Source organism: Pistacia vera, unplaced genomic scaffold, assembly GCF_008641045.1.
Source record: "Pistacia vera cultivar Batoury unplaced genomic scaffold, PisVer_v2 Contig549, whole genome shotgun sequence".
Classification (NCBI taxonomy): domain Eukaryota; kingdom Viridiplantae; phylum Streptophyta; class Magnoliopsida; order Sapindales; family Anacardiaceae; genus Pistacia; species Pistacia vera.
Genome location: NW_022196389.1, coordinates 1285519 through 1304608, shown reverse-complemented (window position 1 = coordinate 1304608; position 19090 = coordinate 1285519). Strand labels below are relative to the sequence as shown.

At 39.0% G+C, this 19090-nt stretch overlaps 1 protein-coding gene across 1 annotated transcript; it reads left to right on the top strand.

The window, feature by feature from the left end:
- Positions 1 to 6031: 6031 nt before the first annotated feature.
- Positions 6032 to 7156, top strand: LOC116107876. The gene is made up of 2 exons (XM_031394151.1): positions 6032 to 6232; positions 6275 to 7156. The coding sequence occupies exons 1-2, from the start codon at positions 6032 to 6034 to the stop codon at positions 7154 to 7156; spliced, it is 1083 nt and encodes a 360-aa protein (XP_031250011.1).
- The last annotated feature ends 11934 nt before the right edge of the window (positions 7157 to 19090 follow it).

The window sequence follows — 19090 nt, the reverse complement described above, 5'->3', positions numbered from 1 at the left end:
TTTTTTTTTTTTTTTTTGGTATGGTATAAGCCAACCTGGCCCCTCTTTTTCGCATGCTTGAATGGAACTTACGAAATATAATAAAGTTAATGTGGATATCTTTATTTTTTATTATGAAGACCTTATTAATTGAAAGTAGGATAAAAGAGCCGATAACTATTGGATATTGAAAAACCGAAGACGTTCGCACTATGTTCTCTATAGTAAAATGCAACATCTTTGTACATAAATAAGTGAAAAGATTATATTGTTGTAATTTACAGCTATGTTTCTTCCACTTGAGAAATCTGAAAAGAGTTCTGTTATACATTGTAATATTTTAATCTGAAAAATGACTTTTGAGGGGCAGGTACGCACTTGATAAGCCAAACAATTGGCAAAGAGGCAGCTGCAGTCCCAATACAGGCACCCTGTTGGCCCCAGTTCAGTCTCTCTCCATCTCCAAACCTTTTCAGATATTCCAGAATCATTTTTTGAAGAACAATGGTTATCCAAAAGATGTCCAAGAACAACTTGTTCTTGTGAACTCCCTCAAAGACGTTTTTCTTTTCCTGCTTCCTTGTGTTGAATAGATTAAAGACTTGTACCCATGATTTCACTTGCTTGTTGATTTTTGTTTCATTTTACTTTTTAAGCAAAAAAAAAATTCTTTTACACTTAAAAAAGTCATGACGTCATTTACAGTACATGATGTGGACGACAAACATCAATATGTATAACTAAATGAGTCATTGCTAGGATTCCAAAGGGATATAAAGTTCGAAATCGAATAATATTTATGCTGAATCAAAGGTATTTTTATGTAAAATATCTCTCAAATAAAATGGTAAGACAAATCAATATACGAAGCCATAACTGTTGGGTAAAAATTTGCGGGAGGATGTTAAGGAAGCTTAGAATTCGGATATGTGTTAAATTCAGAGTCAGTGACGTGAGTTTTTCTTTTATAACAAAACAGAATTTTCTGGAATTTATATTTTCTTCACATTAAACTATGAAATCTTCCAGTGCAAGTCAACAAAGGAACTATCTAATTAATTTTTAAAGGGAACTAAGAGTATTTCTGATGCAAAAACCGGAGCAACTTTTGTATGGGAAGGAACCAGTAATTAACTGTAATTACAAATCTCCCTACAATTACCTAATTAATCAATATAAGATCCTATCAGGAACCCATTCAGATTTACATTTGCTTGAAGTGTCCAACATTGTCCATATAGAACTCTTTGAATGAGATGAAAATTCAACCGTAACATCCTCACACGAGACCGTCACCGGAATAATTTCTAATTCTTTTGGTGTTTCCGGATTAACAAAAACTGTTGCATCTACTATGAAAGTGAATTTCACTTGGCCGCTTGACATATCTATCACTGAATCTTGCTCAACCAAGCCCTCACTTGACCAATTTGCAACAAAATCTTGCTTCATCGAGCCATTGATAATACTCTTTAAGTAGCCAGCTATTGGCTTTCCATTAAGATTTAAAAACAAAGGTTCAATCGCCACGGACGAGATGTTTTTCTCCTTGTAGAAAATTGAAACCTTGACATCTCTGTAAAACATCCTGAGTGGTTGATGATTAGGATTTGTGATGGAGAAAGTTATGTTCCAATTGGTTGTTAACTGAGAAGGAAAGATATCGAAGGGAGTTATACGCAGCGAATTGACTTTAAATGATGGGGGAAGAAATCTTCCATGTACAAAAATTGCAAAATAGATAAGAATTGAAGCAATTAGCAGCAGAAGTGCTACAGAGGAAGCTACAATTACAACAATTTTCTTGCAGCTCAAGGCTTTCCAGGTCTTGTTCGTGTTCTGGTTTTCTGGAGAGATGTGGTGTGAGTGGTCTGTGGCAGTAGTGGCCGCTGTTGATCGTGGCCAAGAGACTGGTAGCAATGGTTGGGGTTTTTTGGGGTTAACGGGATAGTCCACGACNGCAATTTTCTTCTATATCATGTAAATCATAATTGCGTGTATTGATATATGTCCTTAGGATGGTAGAACCATGACGAGGGTATCAAGTGTTTCAAATCTTGATAGTGAGACCCTTATGATCACATATGGTGGCAATTCGAGAAATGTCCATAGCCCTAGTATTATTCTGACCAAGGACACAGATAATACGGTAAGACTATCATAGTGTTGAATGACATAGTCGAAAGACATTGACTGATCTCAATTGTTAAGGTTGTTTGTCGACAACCTGGTGCGACACATGGGTACTTGCTGTAGGTAAGTTCATTGGACTGACCCACCAGAGGATTCCATATAGATGGTAACCCTAGTCTCTATGGAATAAATCCTCTGACGAATGGTTGTGCATGTGATCCTTAGACTTGAGATCACCGGAGTGCCTTATGCACCAATTGATGTAGTTTGACACTAGCCTAACATAGCTCTATTCAAAGCTATTTAATATTAATATTTGAGGATATTAATATTGGTGAAGATAATATATATGAAATACAAAATTCATATTTGAATTTAAATATATATTCAATATTAATATTTGATGATATTAATAAAGATAATATATGAATATGAAAACCATATTTGAATTTGAATAAGATGCCATGTGGATTATTACCTTGGCTGGTAATGAGGATTTACTATTCTAGTCATGGAATAAATTTATTCTTAACTAGATTAAGGTTTTAATTTTTGTTGCATATAAAAGCCAACTTACAATTAAAATAAAATTGGAGAACACATTAATTAAATCCAAGCCACTCACCTCACTCTGTCTCACGTTTTTCTCTTGGTGGAGAAGAGAATTTTTCTTGAAGAAAAATTATGCTTCTTTTTTGCTTGTGTGTCTTGCTAGCACTTGAGATCTCAAGTCGATCGCCATCCTGTCTTTGTGTGGATACCGAGAGTTCACTCTTATCTTAGAGCAAGAGCAATTCGTATTGATTGAAGGAGCCTCCAAACGCTGGTATGAAATCTGGAAATTTTATATTCAATATCATTTCATATGCAAATAACGTAAATCGGGTATAAGGTTCTTGGGTTTAATGTTGTTGTTGGGGATTTTATTTTTGTTTTCCACTGCGTAAACCCCATCAGCAACTAACAAGCATAACCCTTAGCAACCAATCGAGCTTTCAACTATGCCACTGATCCATCTAGATTAACCTTCACTGCAAACACCTACTTACACCTAATGGCTTTTTTTTTTTTTTTTTTTTTTTTTTCAGTTGGGAGAAATTGTTCTTCTAGTAATTTTTTTTTTTTTTCAGTTGGGAGAAATTGTTCTTCTAGTAATCCAGTTGTCATGCCTCAAGCAATAAAATATATGGAAAGTAGAGGTGTTAGATTTCGAGTACCCTGCATTTTTTGAAGGAATCAGAATCGACGGTTTCGATTCCTAGGTATCCAGAACCGTTCCGGTTCTGGCCTTTTGGGTATCCTGTAAAATTCATGACCCCCCAAAAGTTTTTAAAATGGCAAGAAACCCCTTAAAAGCTTACAAATACCCCCCACCTGGCACTTGTTAACAAAAATAAAACTATAAATTATAAATTCAAAATTACAAACTCCATTACTTTGTAAAGATAGATTCTCAAAAGTCAAACCAACTTACTTTAAATTTTATGAAATATAAATATAAATATATTCACATTATTTTTTCTACAAAAGTTTTTATTAACCCCTTTATTCTTTAATTTTATTTTATATTAGTCTCGGTTCCCGGTTCTGGTTTTGGTTCCTAACTATAGAAACTGGAACCGGAACCGCACAGTAACGGTTCCAAAAATTTGGAACCGGAACCTACCCGTTGACGGCCGGTTCCTAAACCAAACCATGGGTACGCGCCGGTTCTAGTTTCAATCGGTTCTTTTGAGTACCCCTAATGAAAAGTATCCAATTGGAAGGATTATTGTTGAATGGACATGTAAAAGAATACAGAAAGGTTTCCTGAAAGAAGTTGTTGAAAATTTCATAGAATGATTTCCGCTTCAGATTTAGGAAAGAATTGCTCTACAGCCTCAAACATCTTGATTGCCTCATGGAACATTTGCAAACTGGTTAAGTGAGTGTTAAGAAACTGGTTCAACTGTATAATATTTCTTCAGTGCTGAAAAACTTAACAAATATTCGAAGAGCAATTTCAGATGCTCAGAGACTTTTTCTTTAGTGCCGTAAAACTTGCCAGGGAGATATCTTCCAAAACTTTTTCAAGTTATCACGAGAAAGAAAAACAAGGAGTTTTCATTCCATTTTTTTCTAACATTGTAAATCAGAGCAAAACATTGGATTTCTTTATTTCTGAGTTTACTTTTCTCCTTTTTAACAACACTCTTTAAAATTGTGATATAAACATGAGAAAGATTTAGGTAAGAAAGATTTATAATGTGATTTTAGATAGTTCATTCATTTTAAGGCTAACTAGCAATATAGAAGAAGTTAGATAAATATGAAAATAATCCCCCAAGTGGACCCTCAGAACCATAACTAAGGTTTTGCGGATCTCATCAAATTCATGGCCTATGCCGTCGCTTTGCTATGTTCAATCCGACATCACTCAGCCTACAGATGCACAAGTAACTATAATCTCATTAATTTATAAGCAATGCTAGTTTTACAAAGACACATATAAAGGGGACATACAAAGATAATTATCACCCTTGATTTTCATGATTTCTCTCTCTCTCTCTCTCTGTCTCTCTCTCTCTCTCTCTCTCTCTCTTTCTCTCTCTTTTTCCATTTTTTCTTTGTTTTTTTCTTCTGGATGATGTCACTTTGTAGCTCTCTTTGTATGGGGTCTTTGTAAGGATAGCATTTTTCTTAATTTATCCTTCTGAAATTTCTCAAATTTTATGTAATATTTATTTTTGTTCTTTGGAGTTTTGGGGTTCATGGTCAATATATGGCTCAGAGATGTTTGTTTTTGTTAAAGTTGTGGCCAAGTGGATTCTTCTTGTAAAATTTAATGTATTTGCAGTTTCCAATAATGTCAAGCCTTCACCTACCCCTTCTAATTTGGTTAATACCCGGGCAAGTTTGGCTAGACCATTCAGGTACCATGGGTTTGTCTAGTCTTGTCACCATTTTTTTTTTAATTCTTATTATTTTTAATATTTTTTGTTGTTTTAATGCATTCTTGTTGTTATAGTTCGAAATTTACTAGGAATGATGTTATTGGGATTGGTTTGGGAACCACCAATTCACATTTTGCAATGTTTGAGAGAAAGCTATTATCTGAAATTATTTTTTTCCTCTTCGGTGTTAACAGATTGTTTCTGTTATGTTGTGGTTATTATGCATAGAATTCGAAAGTTATTGAAAATCTTAAGGAGTGCGGAGCACACAATCAGTTGGTGGTATCTTCACCTGGCTGTCTCAACTGCAGCTGTCAACAAGACTCGGATTAACGTTTTTGCAAATTACAAGCAAACTCGGGGCTTTCATCTTTTACCTACTCCTAAATCTGAATCTTTAGGAACCATTGGTTGCACTTACCTATTCAACCGAGAGTAGATAAATTGTATTACCTAGGCTATGGGATTAGCAATCTTGTGCGAGTTATCTAAATAGCCAAATCTGTTGTTATTTTTTTGCCTTTTTGGTTAGTGTCTTACCTGTATAAAGGCCGTTGATTAGTGAATAATACATTACAACAGTAAGCAACATTTCATTTCTTCCTCTGCATTCTTTTTAGTGTGTGTGTCAAATTTTTCATTAATACTAAAGTTTATATTAGAGGATGAATCATCACAGCACCACGTCAACGAAGAAAAGGCTGGCATGGTTAACTGAATTTTGTTTCTCTGTTTTATTTGTTATTTGTCGTCTCTGTAATGAGCTGTACACAAAGTCTGCAATAAGCTGTACATAAAGGATAGTATTGTCATTGTATCGGATAAGTTTGTTAGGATATTTTTTGTATATATCTGTATCATTGGCATTATTCAATAAACCAGATATCAGAGGAAATTTCTCTCTGTTGTTTCGCGTTTCCTTTCTTTCCTTTTGTTTCATCTCTGTTTTGTTTTCCTTTGTTTCATGGTATCAGAGCAGTCGATCAATGGCCGACGCTCATAAAGAAAATGATTCCAAATCTTCCAACGATACAAACTCTGAAGAAGATGATTCCAAATCTTCCAACGATACAACCGCCAAAAACAAGTATCTCAATTTTTCTGACGCTCTTAACCCATTCCGAATTGAGACTGGCGATAACCCAGCTGCTACTCTTGTTTCTAAACTCTTGATTGCTGATAATTATGTCAGTTGGTCTCCTACGATTTCCTGAGCTCTTTGTGTGAAGAACAAACTTGCATTTATCAATAGAACATTGCCTAAACCCACTGATCTCTCAGACCTTCTTTTCGAAGCTTGGGAGAGGTGCAACGACTTGGTTGTTTCGTGGCTCCAGAATTCTGTGAGTCCATCTGTGAAATCTAGTCTTGCTTTAGTTGATGATTCAAGGGTGTTGTGGCTGGAACTCAGGGATCGTTTTACCCATCAAAATGGTCCTCGAATTTTTCAACTCAAACGTGACTTAGCCAGCTTATCTCAAAACCAAGACAATGTCAATACCTATTTCGGTCATCTCAAAACCTTGTGGGATGAACTTGCTATCTATGACCCTCTTCCTGATTGTGAATGTGGAAAATTAAAAATCCTCCATAACCGATATGACCGAGACTATGTCATTCAATTCCTTATGGGGTTGTCTAATTCATTCTCAAACACCAAAGATCAAATAATGCTACTTGACCCTCTCCCACCTCTTAACCGTGTGTTTTCCATGATCCAACAACAAGAACGACAACATTTGATGACTACTTCTACCACTTCCCCTGACCTTATGGCAATGATGGCCAGACCAACCTTTCACTCTAGCAAATATTCCTCCAAGTCTACTCCCCAGAAAATTAATCGCCCATATTGCTCTTACTGTAAGATTCCTAGCCATTCTCTTGAAAACTATTTTAAGGTTGGAAATGCCCATCCACCACAATGCACTCATTGTAATATGTCTGGCCACATTGCTGAGAGATGTTATAAATTGCATGGTTACCCACCTGGCCATAAACTCCATGGGAAAACTAAAGGCACTGCAGCAGCTGTTACTCACTCCCGAGTACTCTCGGATGGTGATCATGAGGAGGATTCAACTGAATCAATGATGCTTACCAGGAGTTAATACTAACAATTGCTTTCTCTTTTGCATTCCAAGGAGACTAGTTCAGCCATGGCTTCACTATCCATTACACAACCACCTTCTTCCTCTCCTAGTCCTCAAGTCAGCAACTCTCGAGTTTCTGGTATGGTCACTTGCTTCAGCACACGCACACACTCATCTCATCACACACACCTCTCACCTTGGATTATTGATACTGGTGCAACAGATCATGACACACCACCAGCACAACCCCTCATCGTTTCCTCATTTCATATGGACGGACTTGATCTCTCTTGGTATCGTTGGATGCACGCCAATGGTTAGCTTCCTTCTTGGTTGGTTTTCCTGCATGCTCTATAGCTTCGTTTTGGCCCTTCTAAGTTTGTGGATTATCAGGGTGAGCTCTCTAAACTATGCCAGATTGGTTTCGTTAATAATTATCAGTCCTCGTTTGAGGAATTGTTGACGCAAGTCTTTGGTCTCTTGAAATCTTTTTTGTTAAGTTGTTTTGTGTTTGGCCTGAAGCCAGAAATTCAATGGGAAGTTCGGTCTTGTTGTCCGCAATCCCTCACACAAGCTTTCGACCTAGCCCATTTGCAAGAGGATAAGTTAAGGGATTTGAGGCAGCCAATACGGCATCTGTTTACTTCTCGCTCATGGGCTCCTCTGAAAGCCAACGACAGCTCCTTGCCTCCATTATTACCGACTCCACCTGCTCCTTAACAGATAAAGGTGCTACCTTCTCCACAGCCATCTTCTGTTCCAGTGAAGCAACTAACCGCGACTCAAATTCAAGAGCATCATGAACGGGGCCTTTGTTTTAATTGTGACAGATGTTTTCATCGAGGGCATCGTTGCAAGGCCAAATTTTATTTGCTGACAATGGTCGATGACTCCAAGGAGGAGATTGTGGCTGAGGATCAGGAGACCTCTAATCTGGTCGAGGAACCAGAAGTGGCAGCTATCATTTTTCACGCCTTCATGGGGCAATGTAGTCTTAGTACAATCCGATTGCATGGGAATATTAGGGGCCAACTGACGGAGGTATTGGTGGATAGGGGGTCTACTCACAACTTTTTATAGGAGCTGGTTGCTATTCATTTGGGTTTCCCTATTGTTTCTTCCTCCCATTTTCAAGTGCTCATTGGCAATGTGGATTCTTTGAGTTGTTCAAGAGTGTGGTCGGGGGTTGCCTTGGAGTTAGATGGTCATTTCTTTTCTGTTGATTTGTTTGTTCTTCCAATCCATGGGGTTGATATGGTGTTGGGGGTGCAGTGGTTAGCCACCTTGGGGCTAGTTGTTATGGATTACAAAGCCCTCACTATGTCTTTCACTTGGTTTGGCCATGCCTTGACCTTGCAAGGTAAACAATCACAGAGTGTAGAACCCTTTCACTTGCACCAATTGGAACGACTTCTTCGGGTACATTCAGTGGTTGATACTTATCACCTTTACGGTTTAACCAACCACTCTCCTCTCTTAGTTTTTGATACTCCCTTTAGGTTGCCTCCTCAACGGCCTATAATCATCACATTCCGCTCCGGTTAAGCGTTGAACTAGTTAGCGTGCGTCTTTATCGTTACCCTCACTTCCAAAAACGGAAGTTGGAGCACATGGTCCATAACATGCTTGCTAGTGGCATTATTCGACCAAGCCGAAGCCCCTTTTCATCCCTAGTCTTGTCGGTGAAAAAGTGGGATGGGTCTTGGTGATTCTGTGTGGACTATCAGGCTCTTAATCAGTTGACAATGCCAGACAAATTCCCAATCCTTATTGTCAATGAATTGCTTGATGAATTGTTTGGCACAACAATTTTTACCAAAATTGATTTGCGTTTGGGTTACCACCAGATAAGGATAGTAGAGTCTGATATTGAAAAGATGATTTTTTGGACCCATGACAGCCATTACGAATTTGTGGTGATGCCTTTCGGCCTTACCAATGCCTCGGCCACTTTTCAGGCTACCACAAATGATCTTTTTCGACCATACCTACAGAAATTTATTATCATCTTCTTTGATGATATTCTGGTTTACAATAAGGGGGAGGCTAAACATGTTGAACATCTAACTATGGTCCTTAATTGCTTACAAGCTCATCAATTTTATGCGAATCGAGGAAGGTGCTTGTTTGGGGTTAGCCGAATTGATTACTTGGGCCATATTGTCTTAGGTGCAGGGGTTGAGCCGAATCCCTCCAAGATTCAAGCCATGGCAAGGTGGTCAACTTCGACCAATGTTCGCCAGTTGAGGGGGTTTTTGGGTTTGATAGGGTATTATCGCTGGTTTGTGCATGGGTATGCTCACATTGCAGCACCACTAATGTCCCTCCTACAAAAAGATAAATTTTGCCGAACTATGGAAGCACAACAAGCATTTGACAACCTGAAGTGTGCCATGACTGAGGCACCTGTACTTGCCTTGCCGAATTTTGCTAAGACTTTAGTGATTGAAACTGATGCCTCTGGGCAAGGTATTGGGGCGGTACTCATGCAGCACAAGCATCCCATTGCCTATTTTAGTAAGAAGTTAACTTCGAGGATGGAACGCACCTCTGTGTATGCCAGGGAATTATGTGCTGTTACTGAAGCAATTGTGTGCTGGCACCAATATTTGTTGGGCCATAAGTTTATCATTTGTACCGATCAGCAAAGCCTTTACAACCTTCTTACACAGGTAGTTCAAACCCCTGAACAACAAACTTATTTGGTTAAATTATTGGGTTTTGATTTTGTAGTGAGTTATAAGCGGGGAAAGGACAACATCACATTCGATGCCCTTTTGCGCCAATTCGCTGATGAACTACCTTCGGTCGAGTAATATTTTTTAGCCTTGTTAGTTCCTACTTTTGAAATTTTACAAAACATCTGCGACAGTTTAGCAGTAGATGCTCATTGTGCGACTTTACTAGCTGACTTTCATAGCAGCACCATTGGGCCTCCTGGTTATAGTCTTCATGATAGATTATTGTTTTATCATGGTCATGTGGTGGTTCCAACCGTGGGATCCTTGAGGCAACAAAACTTCTCATGGAGTTTCATGCCACACCCTTGGGCAATCATGGTGGTTATCGAAAAACTCTAAATACACTGGCTTTAAACTTTTGCTGGCGTAATATGGGCAAAGACGTCAAGGATTTCATTCAAGGGTGTCGTGTGTAATCAGGCCAAGTACCAAGCTTGCTCTCCTGGGGGCCTTCTGCAACCCTTGCCTATACCAGCTCAGATTTGGGAGGAGGTAGCTCTTGATTTTACACGGGGTTGCCTTTGTCATCTGGGTTTTCGGTCATCTTAGTGGTGGTAGATTGCTTGACCAAATATACGCATTTTGGACCCCTCCCCGTGGGTTTACGGTAGCCAAAGTTGTTACTTTGTTTGTTCATTTAGTTTATAAACTCCACAACTTACCTAAGACAATTCTCAGTGATTAGGACCCTATCTTTTTGAGCAACTTTTGGCAAGAATTGTTTCAGCTCAGTGTTACGTTAGCCAAAGTTGTTACTTTGTTTGTTCATTTAGTTTATAAACTCCACAACTTACCTAAGACAATTCTCAGTGATTAGGACCCTGTCTTTTTGAGCAACTTTTGGCAAGAATTGTTTCAGCTCAGTGGCACCACCCTCCTCCACAGTTAAGCTTATCATCCGCAAATGGACGGCCAAACAGAGGTAACAAATCAGTTCCTTGAGTAATACTTGCGCTACTTTGTGATGGACCAGCAGGATAAGTGGTTGGATTTCCTTCCTTATGCAGAATTCTACTATAACACTTCATTCCACACTTCAACCAGAACCGCACCTTTTACTTCTAGTGTATGGCAGGGAGCCTCCGATGATCTGACCTTATGTGCTGGGTGAATCAAATGTGGATGTAGTAGACTTTGAACTTAGCTCCCGTGACCGCATTTTGAAAGAGTTAAAGGAAAACTTGGGTCGCACTCAGCAACATATGGTTAGCCAAGTTGACAAATGCCGGCGACCTATGGAATTTGAAGTGGGTCAGCAGGTGTACCTGAAATTGCACCCTTATCGTCAACTATCGATGAGTGGCTAGGCTTATTCCAAGCTCGAGCGGCAATACTCTAGACCCTTTGCAATTCTAAAGCGGGTTGGCAAAGTTGTTTACAAGTTGGCTTTGCCGGAAGGGTCCAAAATACAGCCTGTATTTCTTGTGTCTTTACTGAAATCGTGTTCGGCTGTTCCGACAGTCACACCCTTGCAATTACCTCCTTTGGTCTACCGAGGACATCCACACATCACTCCCCTCGCCGTGCTTGGCCACCAAATTGTGTCATGTAAAGGGGTTGATGTGCCACAACTGTTAGTTCAATGGCATGGCTTACCACTAGAAGACACCTCTTGGGAGGATGCTGCAGCATTCAAGGTTATCTACAGGAAGTTGTCTCAGAACCTTGAGGACAAGGTTGAAGTGGAACAAGGGAGTATTGATAGGAACCCAGCAAGAGGAGAGGGTAGGGAGGATGGAGTTGTAGGAAGTTATCCTACAAGGACTCAACAAGCTCCTGCACGGGCAAAGGATTACAGCATGGGGCGTTGAGTAGCAGAGTTATTTTTATGTTATTGTCATTAGTTTTGGTTAATTGATGTTATTATTCCTTATGTTGGGCATTAGTTGGATTATTAAGACTTTATTATTTTAGGGTTATTTATATTGCTTCATCATAATAAGAAAGGCATGCAAGTTTTTCTCAACTCTCTCAATTGCTTTGGAGGTACTACTCCCTCATACAGAGTAGATTATCCCATAGGAACTAACTGTATATTAGATGCAAAAACACTAGCAACTTTTGTATGGGAAGGGATCAGTAATTAACTATAGTTACAAAGAAGTAGAGAATCTTTATTTTGAGTTGCGAAAAATTAAAAATTACTAATCTCCGTAAAATTGCCTAATTATTCAATATAAATTCCTATCAGGAACCCATTCAGATTTACATTTGCTTGAATTGTCCAACATTGTCCATATAGAACTCTTTAAATGAGATGAAAACTCAAACATAACATCCTCACACGAGACCGTCACCGGAATAATTTCTAATTCTTTTGGTGTTTCCGGGTTAACAAAAACAGTTGCATCTACTATGAGAGTGAATTTCACTAGGCCGCTTGACAAATTTGTCACTGAATCTTGCTCAACCAAGCCCTCACTTGACCAATTTGCAACAAAATCTTGCTCCATCAAGCCATTGGTAATAGTCTTTAAGTGGCCAGCTAGTGGCTTTCCATTAAGATTTAAAAAGAAAGGTTCAATCGCCACGGACGAGATGTTTTTCTCCTTGTACAAAATTGAAACCTTGACATCTCTGTAAAACATCCTGAGTGATTGATGATTCGGATTTGTGACGGAGAAAGTTATGTTCCAATTGGTTGTTAACTGAGAAGGAAATATATCGAAGGGAGTTATACGGAGTGAATCGACTTTAAACGAGGGGGGAAGAAATCTTCCATGTACAAAAATTGCAAAATAGATAAGAATTGAAGCAATTAGCAGCAGAAGTGCTACAGAGGAAGCTACAATTACAACAATTTTCTTGCAGCTCAAGGCTTTCCAGGTCTTATTCGTGTTCTGGTTTTCTGGAGAGTTGTGGTGTGAGTGGTCATTGGCAGTGGTGGCCGCTGTTGATCGTGGCCAAGAGACTGGTAGCAATGGTTGGGGTTTTTGGGGGTTAACCGGATAACCCACGACAGTAAAACTTTCTTGTTCTTGATGATTTGCCATGGATTAATTGCTAAAAGAGAAAACGAAAGAGATAAAACAATGAAGAGAAGATAAAAGATGGGAAATATGAGATTGATGATGAGGAATATTATATATATATATATAGACTTGCATATAGAAAGATAATTTAAGGATTTCTAATCAGAACAAAATTAGGAAAGAGTCTCAAGTACCGTTTAGGTTAAGTAGTTCGATTTGGTTTCTGTATCCTTAAAAGATTTATTTACTTGTTTATTTATAATTATTAAGTGAAGTAAATTAATTGGATATATACAGTATTTTTTTAATTTAATTGAGAGAAATTGTTCTTCCAGTTGTCATGCCTTTAGCAATAAAATATATGGAAAGTATCTAATTGGAAGGATTATTGTTGAATGGACACGTGAAAGAATACAGAAGGCTTCCTGAAAGAAGTTGCTGAAAATTTCACTGGAATGATTTCTGCGTCAGATTTAGGAAAGAATTGCTCTATCGCCTCAAACATCTTGATTGCCTCATGGAACATTTGCAAACTGATTCAGAGAATGTGTTTGTACTTGGATACAATTTCTTTAGTGCTGTAAAACTTACCAGATACGATTACAAGAGCAATTTTAGATGCTCAAATACTTTTTCTTTAGTGCGTAAAACTTACCAGAGAGATATCTGCTACATCTCCAAACAATTCTTGCCAAAGTATGTTCCTTCAAAATTTGGGGACATTATTCCACCACTAGAGATATCTTCCAAAACTTTTTCAAGTTATCATGAGAAAGAAAAACAAGGAGTTTTCATTCCGTTTTTCCCTAACATTGTAAATCAGAAGAAAACATTGGATTTCTTTATCAATGAGTTTACTTTTCTCTTTTTTAACAACACTCGTTAAAATTATGTGATATAAACATATATAAGTCATGAGAAATATTTAGGTGAGAAAGAGACATCACATTATTTTTATGTGTCCACTTATAATGTGATTTTAGATGGTTCATTCATTTTATGGCTAATTACAATGACTAAGAAATTAGATCAATATAAAAATAATCCCCCAAAAGCACCCTCAGAACCATAACTAGGGTTTTGCAGATCTCATCAAATTCATGGCCTATGCCATCGCTTTTCTACGTTCAATCCAATATCACACAGCTTACAGATGCACAGGTAAGTGTAACTTCATCCATTGATCCTTCTGAAATTTCTCAAATTCTATGTAATATTTATTTTTGTTCTTTGGAGTGCTTTGAACTTTTCAGAGAGTTATTCTTGATTAGGTTATTTTATATGGATTTATGCTAAAAACTTTTTTGTTTATCTTCATTGTTGAATGGTGGCTGGAACATGGTTCCTTTGCTGATGCTGGAGTGTGTTTTCTGCGACTGAAGCTTGGATGGAGCTCAAGCATTTTCCAGGAGTGAACCTAGTGTGAAGAGATCCGTGGTACAACAAGACATTAGAGTTTCAAAAGGTGATGTTTAGTGCAAATAGAACAAAGAGTTCTCTTGCTGTAGCTAAAATCAACTGTGAACTATATCTTGTAATGTTTGTTGATAAGTGGATTTACTTTTATTTAGATGAAGTCTCATGGATGTAGGCTAAAAATGAATTTAACCGAACCATGTATATATTGATGTGCTTTACATTTACAGTTTGATTATTATTGATTTGTTGTAAAGTTGACTGTGTTAGAACAACTTGGTAAATCATTCAACTGCATCTTTAAAAATGGGTACTTAAACGTTAAATAGAATTCGTCAACTCTAACATTGGACATGCCCAATGAAACAACTGTACAAAGGCTACATAATTACATGGAAGAATCCTTTACAAGAGGAGCCTGGAAAAAATAAGGCCTAAACAAAACAAAATCAAATCTTATCAACAAATGAACAGGAAACCTGCCACAATTTCACCCGGTTGGGATGGCAAACATATTCTCCCATCTCAAGCTTCGTAAAAGCACATAGAACTTCAGAAAAACGTTACCCACAATATGAATTATGTGCAGTTACTGAAGCAATTGTGTGCTGGCGCCCATATTTGTTGGGCCAAAGTTTATCATTTGTACCGATCAGCAAAGCCTCTACAACCTTCTTACACAAGTAGTTCAAACCCCTGAACAACAAACTTATTTGGTTAAATTATTGGGTTTTGATTTTGTAGTGAGTTATAAGCGGGGAAAGGACAACATCACATTCGATGCCCTTTTGCGCCAATTCGCGATGAACTACCTTCGGTCGAGTATATTTTTTAGCCTTGTTAGTTCCTACTTTTGAAATTTTACAAAACATCTGCGACAGTTTAGCAGTAGATGCTCATTTGCGACTTTACTAGCTGACTTTCATAGCAGCACCATGGGCCTCCTGGTATAGTCTTCATGATAGATTATTGTTTTATCATGGTCATGTGGTGGTTCCAACAGTGGGATCCTTGAGGCAACAAAACTTCTCATGGAGTTTCATGCCACACCCTTGGGCAGTCATGGTGGTTCCGAAAAACTCTAAATACACTGGCTTTAAACTTTTGCTGGCGTAATATGGGCAAAGACGTCAAGGATTTCATTCAAGGGTGTCGTGTGTAATCAGCCAAGTACCAAGCTTGCTCTCCTGGGGGCCTTCTGCAACCCTTGCCTATACCAGCTCAGATTTGGAGGAGGTAGCTCTTGATTTTACACGGGGTTGCCTTTGTCATCTGGGTTTTCGGTCATCTTAGTGGTGGTAGATCGCTTGACCAAATATACGCATTTTGGACCCCCCGCGTGGGTTTACGGTAGCCAAAGTTGTTACTTTGTTTGTTCATTTAGTTTATAAACTCCACAACTTACCTAAGACAATTCTCAGTGATTAGGACCCTGTCTTTTTGAGCAACTTTTGGCAAGAATTGTTTCAGCTCAGTGGCACCACCCTCCTCCACAGTTAAGCTTATCATCCGCAAATGGACGGCCAAACAGAGGTAACAAATAGCTTCCTTGAGTAATACTTGCGCTACTTTGTGATGGACCAGCAGGATAAGTGGTTGGATTTCCTTCCTTATGCAGAATTCTACTATAACACTTCATTCCACACTTCAACCAGAACCGCACCTTTTACTTCTAGTGTATGGCAGGGAGCCTCCGGTGTCTGACCTTATGTGCTGGGTGAATCAAATGTGGATGTAGTAGACTTTGAACTTAGCTCCCGTGACCGCATTTTGAAAGAGTTAAAGGAAAACTTGGGTGCACTCAGCAACATATGGTTAGCCAAGTTGACAAATGCGGCGACCTATGGAATTTAAGTGGGTCAGAGGTGTACCTGAAATTGCACCCTTATCGTCAACTATCGATGAGTGGCAGGTTATTCCAAGCTCGAGCGGCAATACATGGACCCTTTGCAATTCTAAAGCGGGTTGGCAAAGTTGCTTACAAGTTGGCTTTGCCGGAAGGGTCCAAAATACAGCCTGTATTTCTTGTGTCTTTGCTGAAATCGTGTGGCTGTTCCGACAGTCACACCCTTGCAATTACCTCCTTTGGTCTACCGAGGACAGCCACCACATCCTCCCCTCGCCGTGCTTGGCCACCAAATTGTGTCATGTAAAGGGGTTGAGTGCCACAACTGTTAGTTCAATGGCATGGCTTACCACTAGAAGACACCTCTTGGGAGGATGCTGCAGCATTCAAGGTTATCTAAGGAGTTGTCTCAGAACCTTGAGGACAAGGTTGAAGTGGAACAAGGGAGTATTGATAGGAACCCAGCAGAGGAGAGGGTAGGGAGGATGGAGTTGTAGGAAGTTATCCTACAAGGACTCAACAAGCTCCTGCACGGGCAAAGGATTACAGCATGGGGCGTTGAGTAGCAGAGTTATTTTTATGTTATTGTCATTAGTTTTGGTTAATTGATGTTATTATTCCTTATGTTGGGCATTAGTTGGATTATTAAGACTTTATTATTTTAGGGTTATTATATTGCTTCATCATAATAAGAAAGGCATGCAAGTTTTTCTCAACTCTCTCAATTGCTTTGGAGGTACTACTCCCTCATACAGAGTAGATTATCCATAGGAACTAACTGTATATTAGATGCAAAAACACGAGCAACTTTTGTATGGGAAGGGATCAGTAATTAACTATAGTTACAAAGAAGTAGAGAATCTTTATTTTGAGTTGCGAAAAATTAAAAATTACTAATCTCCCTAAAATTGCCTAATTATTCAATATAAATTCCTATCAGGAACCCTTCAGATTTACATTTGCTTGAATTGTCCAACATTGTCCATATAGAACTCTTTAAATGAGATGAAAACTCAAACATAACATCCTCACACGAGACCGTCACCGGAATAATTTCTAATTCTTTTGGTGTTTCCGGGTTAAAAAACAGTTGCATCTACTATGAGAGTGATTTCACTAGGCCGCTTGACAAATTTGTCACTGAATCTTGCTCAACCAGCCCTCATTGACCAATTTGCAACAAAATCTTGCTCCATCAAGCCATTGAATGCATGCTCTATAGCTTCGTTTTGGCCCTTCTAAGTTTGTGGATTATCAGGGTGAGCTCTCTAAACTATGCCAGATTGGTTTCGTTAATAATTATCAGTCCTCGTTTGAGGAATTGTTGACGCAAGTCTCTGGTCTCTTGAAATCTTTTTTGTTAAGTTGTTTTGTGTTTAGCCTGAAGCCAGAAATTCAATGGGAAGTTCGGTCTTGTTGTCCGCAATCCCTCATGCAAGCTTTCGACCTAGCCCATTTGCAAGAGGATAAGTTAAAGGATTTGAGGCAGCCAATACGACATCTGTTTGCTTCTCGCTCATGGGCTCCTCTAAAAGCCAACTACAGCTCATTGCCTCCATTATTACCGACTCCACCTGCTCCTTAACGGATAAAGGTGCTACCTTCTCCACAGACATCTTCTGTTCCAGTAAAGCAACTAACCGCGACTCAAATTCAAGAGCATCATGAACAGGGCCTTTGTTTTAATTGTGACAGATGTTTTCATCGAGGGCATCGTTGCAAAGCCAAATTTTATTTGCCGACAGTGGTCGATGACTCAATGGAGGAGATTGTGGTTGAGGATCAGGAGACCTCTAATCTAGTCGAGGAACCAGAAGTGGCAGCTATTATTTTTCACGCCTTCATGGGGCAACGTAGTCCTAGTACAATCCGATTGCATGGGAATATTAGGGGCTAACTGACGGAGGTATTGGTGGATAGGGGGTCTACTCACAACTTCTTATAGGAGCTGGTTGATATTCATTTGGGCTTCCCTATTATTTCTTCCTCCCATTTTCAAGTGCTCATTGGTAATGTGGATTCTTTGAGTTGTTCAAGAGTGTGCTCGGGGGTTGCCTTAGAGTTAGATGGTCATTTCTTTTCTGTTGATTTGTTTGTTCTTCCAATCCATGGGGTTGATATGGTGTTAGGGGTGCAGTGGTTAGCCACCTTGGGGCTAGTTGTTATGGATTACAAAGCCCTCACTATGTCCTTCATTTGGTTCGGCCATGCCTTGACCTTGCAAGGTAAACAATCACAGAGTGTAGAACCCTTTCACTTGAACCAATTGGAACGACTTCTTCGGGTACATTCAGTGGTTGATACTTATTACCTTTACAGTTTAACCAACCACTCTCCTCACTTAGTTTTTGATACTCCCTTTAGGTTGTCTCCTCAATGGCCTATAATCATCACATTCCGCTCCGGTCAAGCGTTGAACCAGTTAGCGTGTGTCCTTATCGTTACCCTCACTTCCAAAAAGGGGAGTTGGAGCACATGGTCCATGACATGCTTGCTAGTGGCATTATTCGACCAAGCCGAAGCCCCTTTTCATCCCTAGTCTTGTCGGTGAAAAAGCGGGATGGGTGTTGGTGATTCTGTGTGGACTATCAGGCTCTTAATCAGTTGACAATGCCAGACAAATTCCCAATCCTTATTGTCAATGAATTGCTTGATGAATTGTTTGGCACAACAATTTTTACCAAAATTGATTTGCGTTTGGGTTACCACCAGATAAGGATAGTAGAGTATGATATTGAAAAGATAATTTTTTGGACCCATGACAGCCACTACGAATTCGTGGTGATGCCTTTCGGCCTTACCAATGCCTCGACCACTTTTCAGGCTGCCACGAATGATCTTTTTCAGCCATACCTACAGAAATTTGTTATCATCTTCTTTGATGATATTCTGGTTTACAATAAGGGGGAGGCTAAACATGTTAAACTGTGGTCCTTAATTGCTTACAAGCTCATCAATTTTATGCCAATCGAGGAAG

What these genes read in the sequence shown, in the direction of transcription:
- LOC116107876 (XM_031394151.1), top strand. Translation starts at nt 6,032, where the DNA reads ATGGCCGACGCTCATAAAGAAAATGATTCCAAATCTTCCAACGATACA. An exon ending in TCTTGATTGCTGATAATTAT is followed by an intron (nt 6,233 to 6,274) that starts GTCAGTTGGTCT and finishes CTTTGTGTGAAG; the next exon opens with AACAAACTTGCATTTATCAA.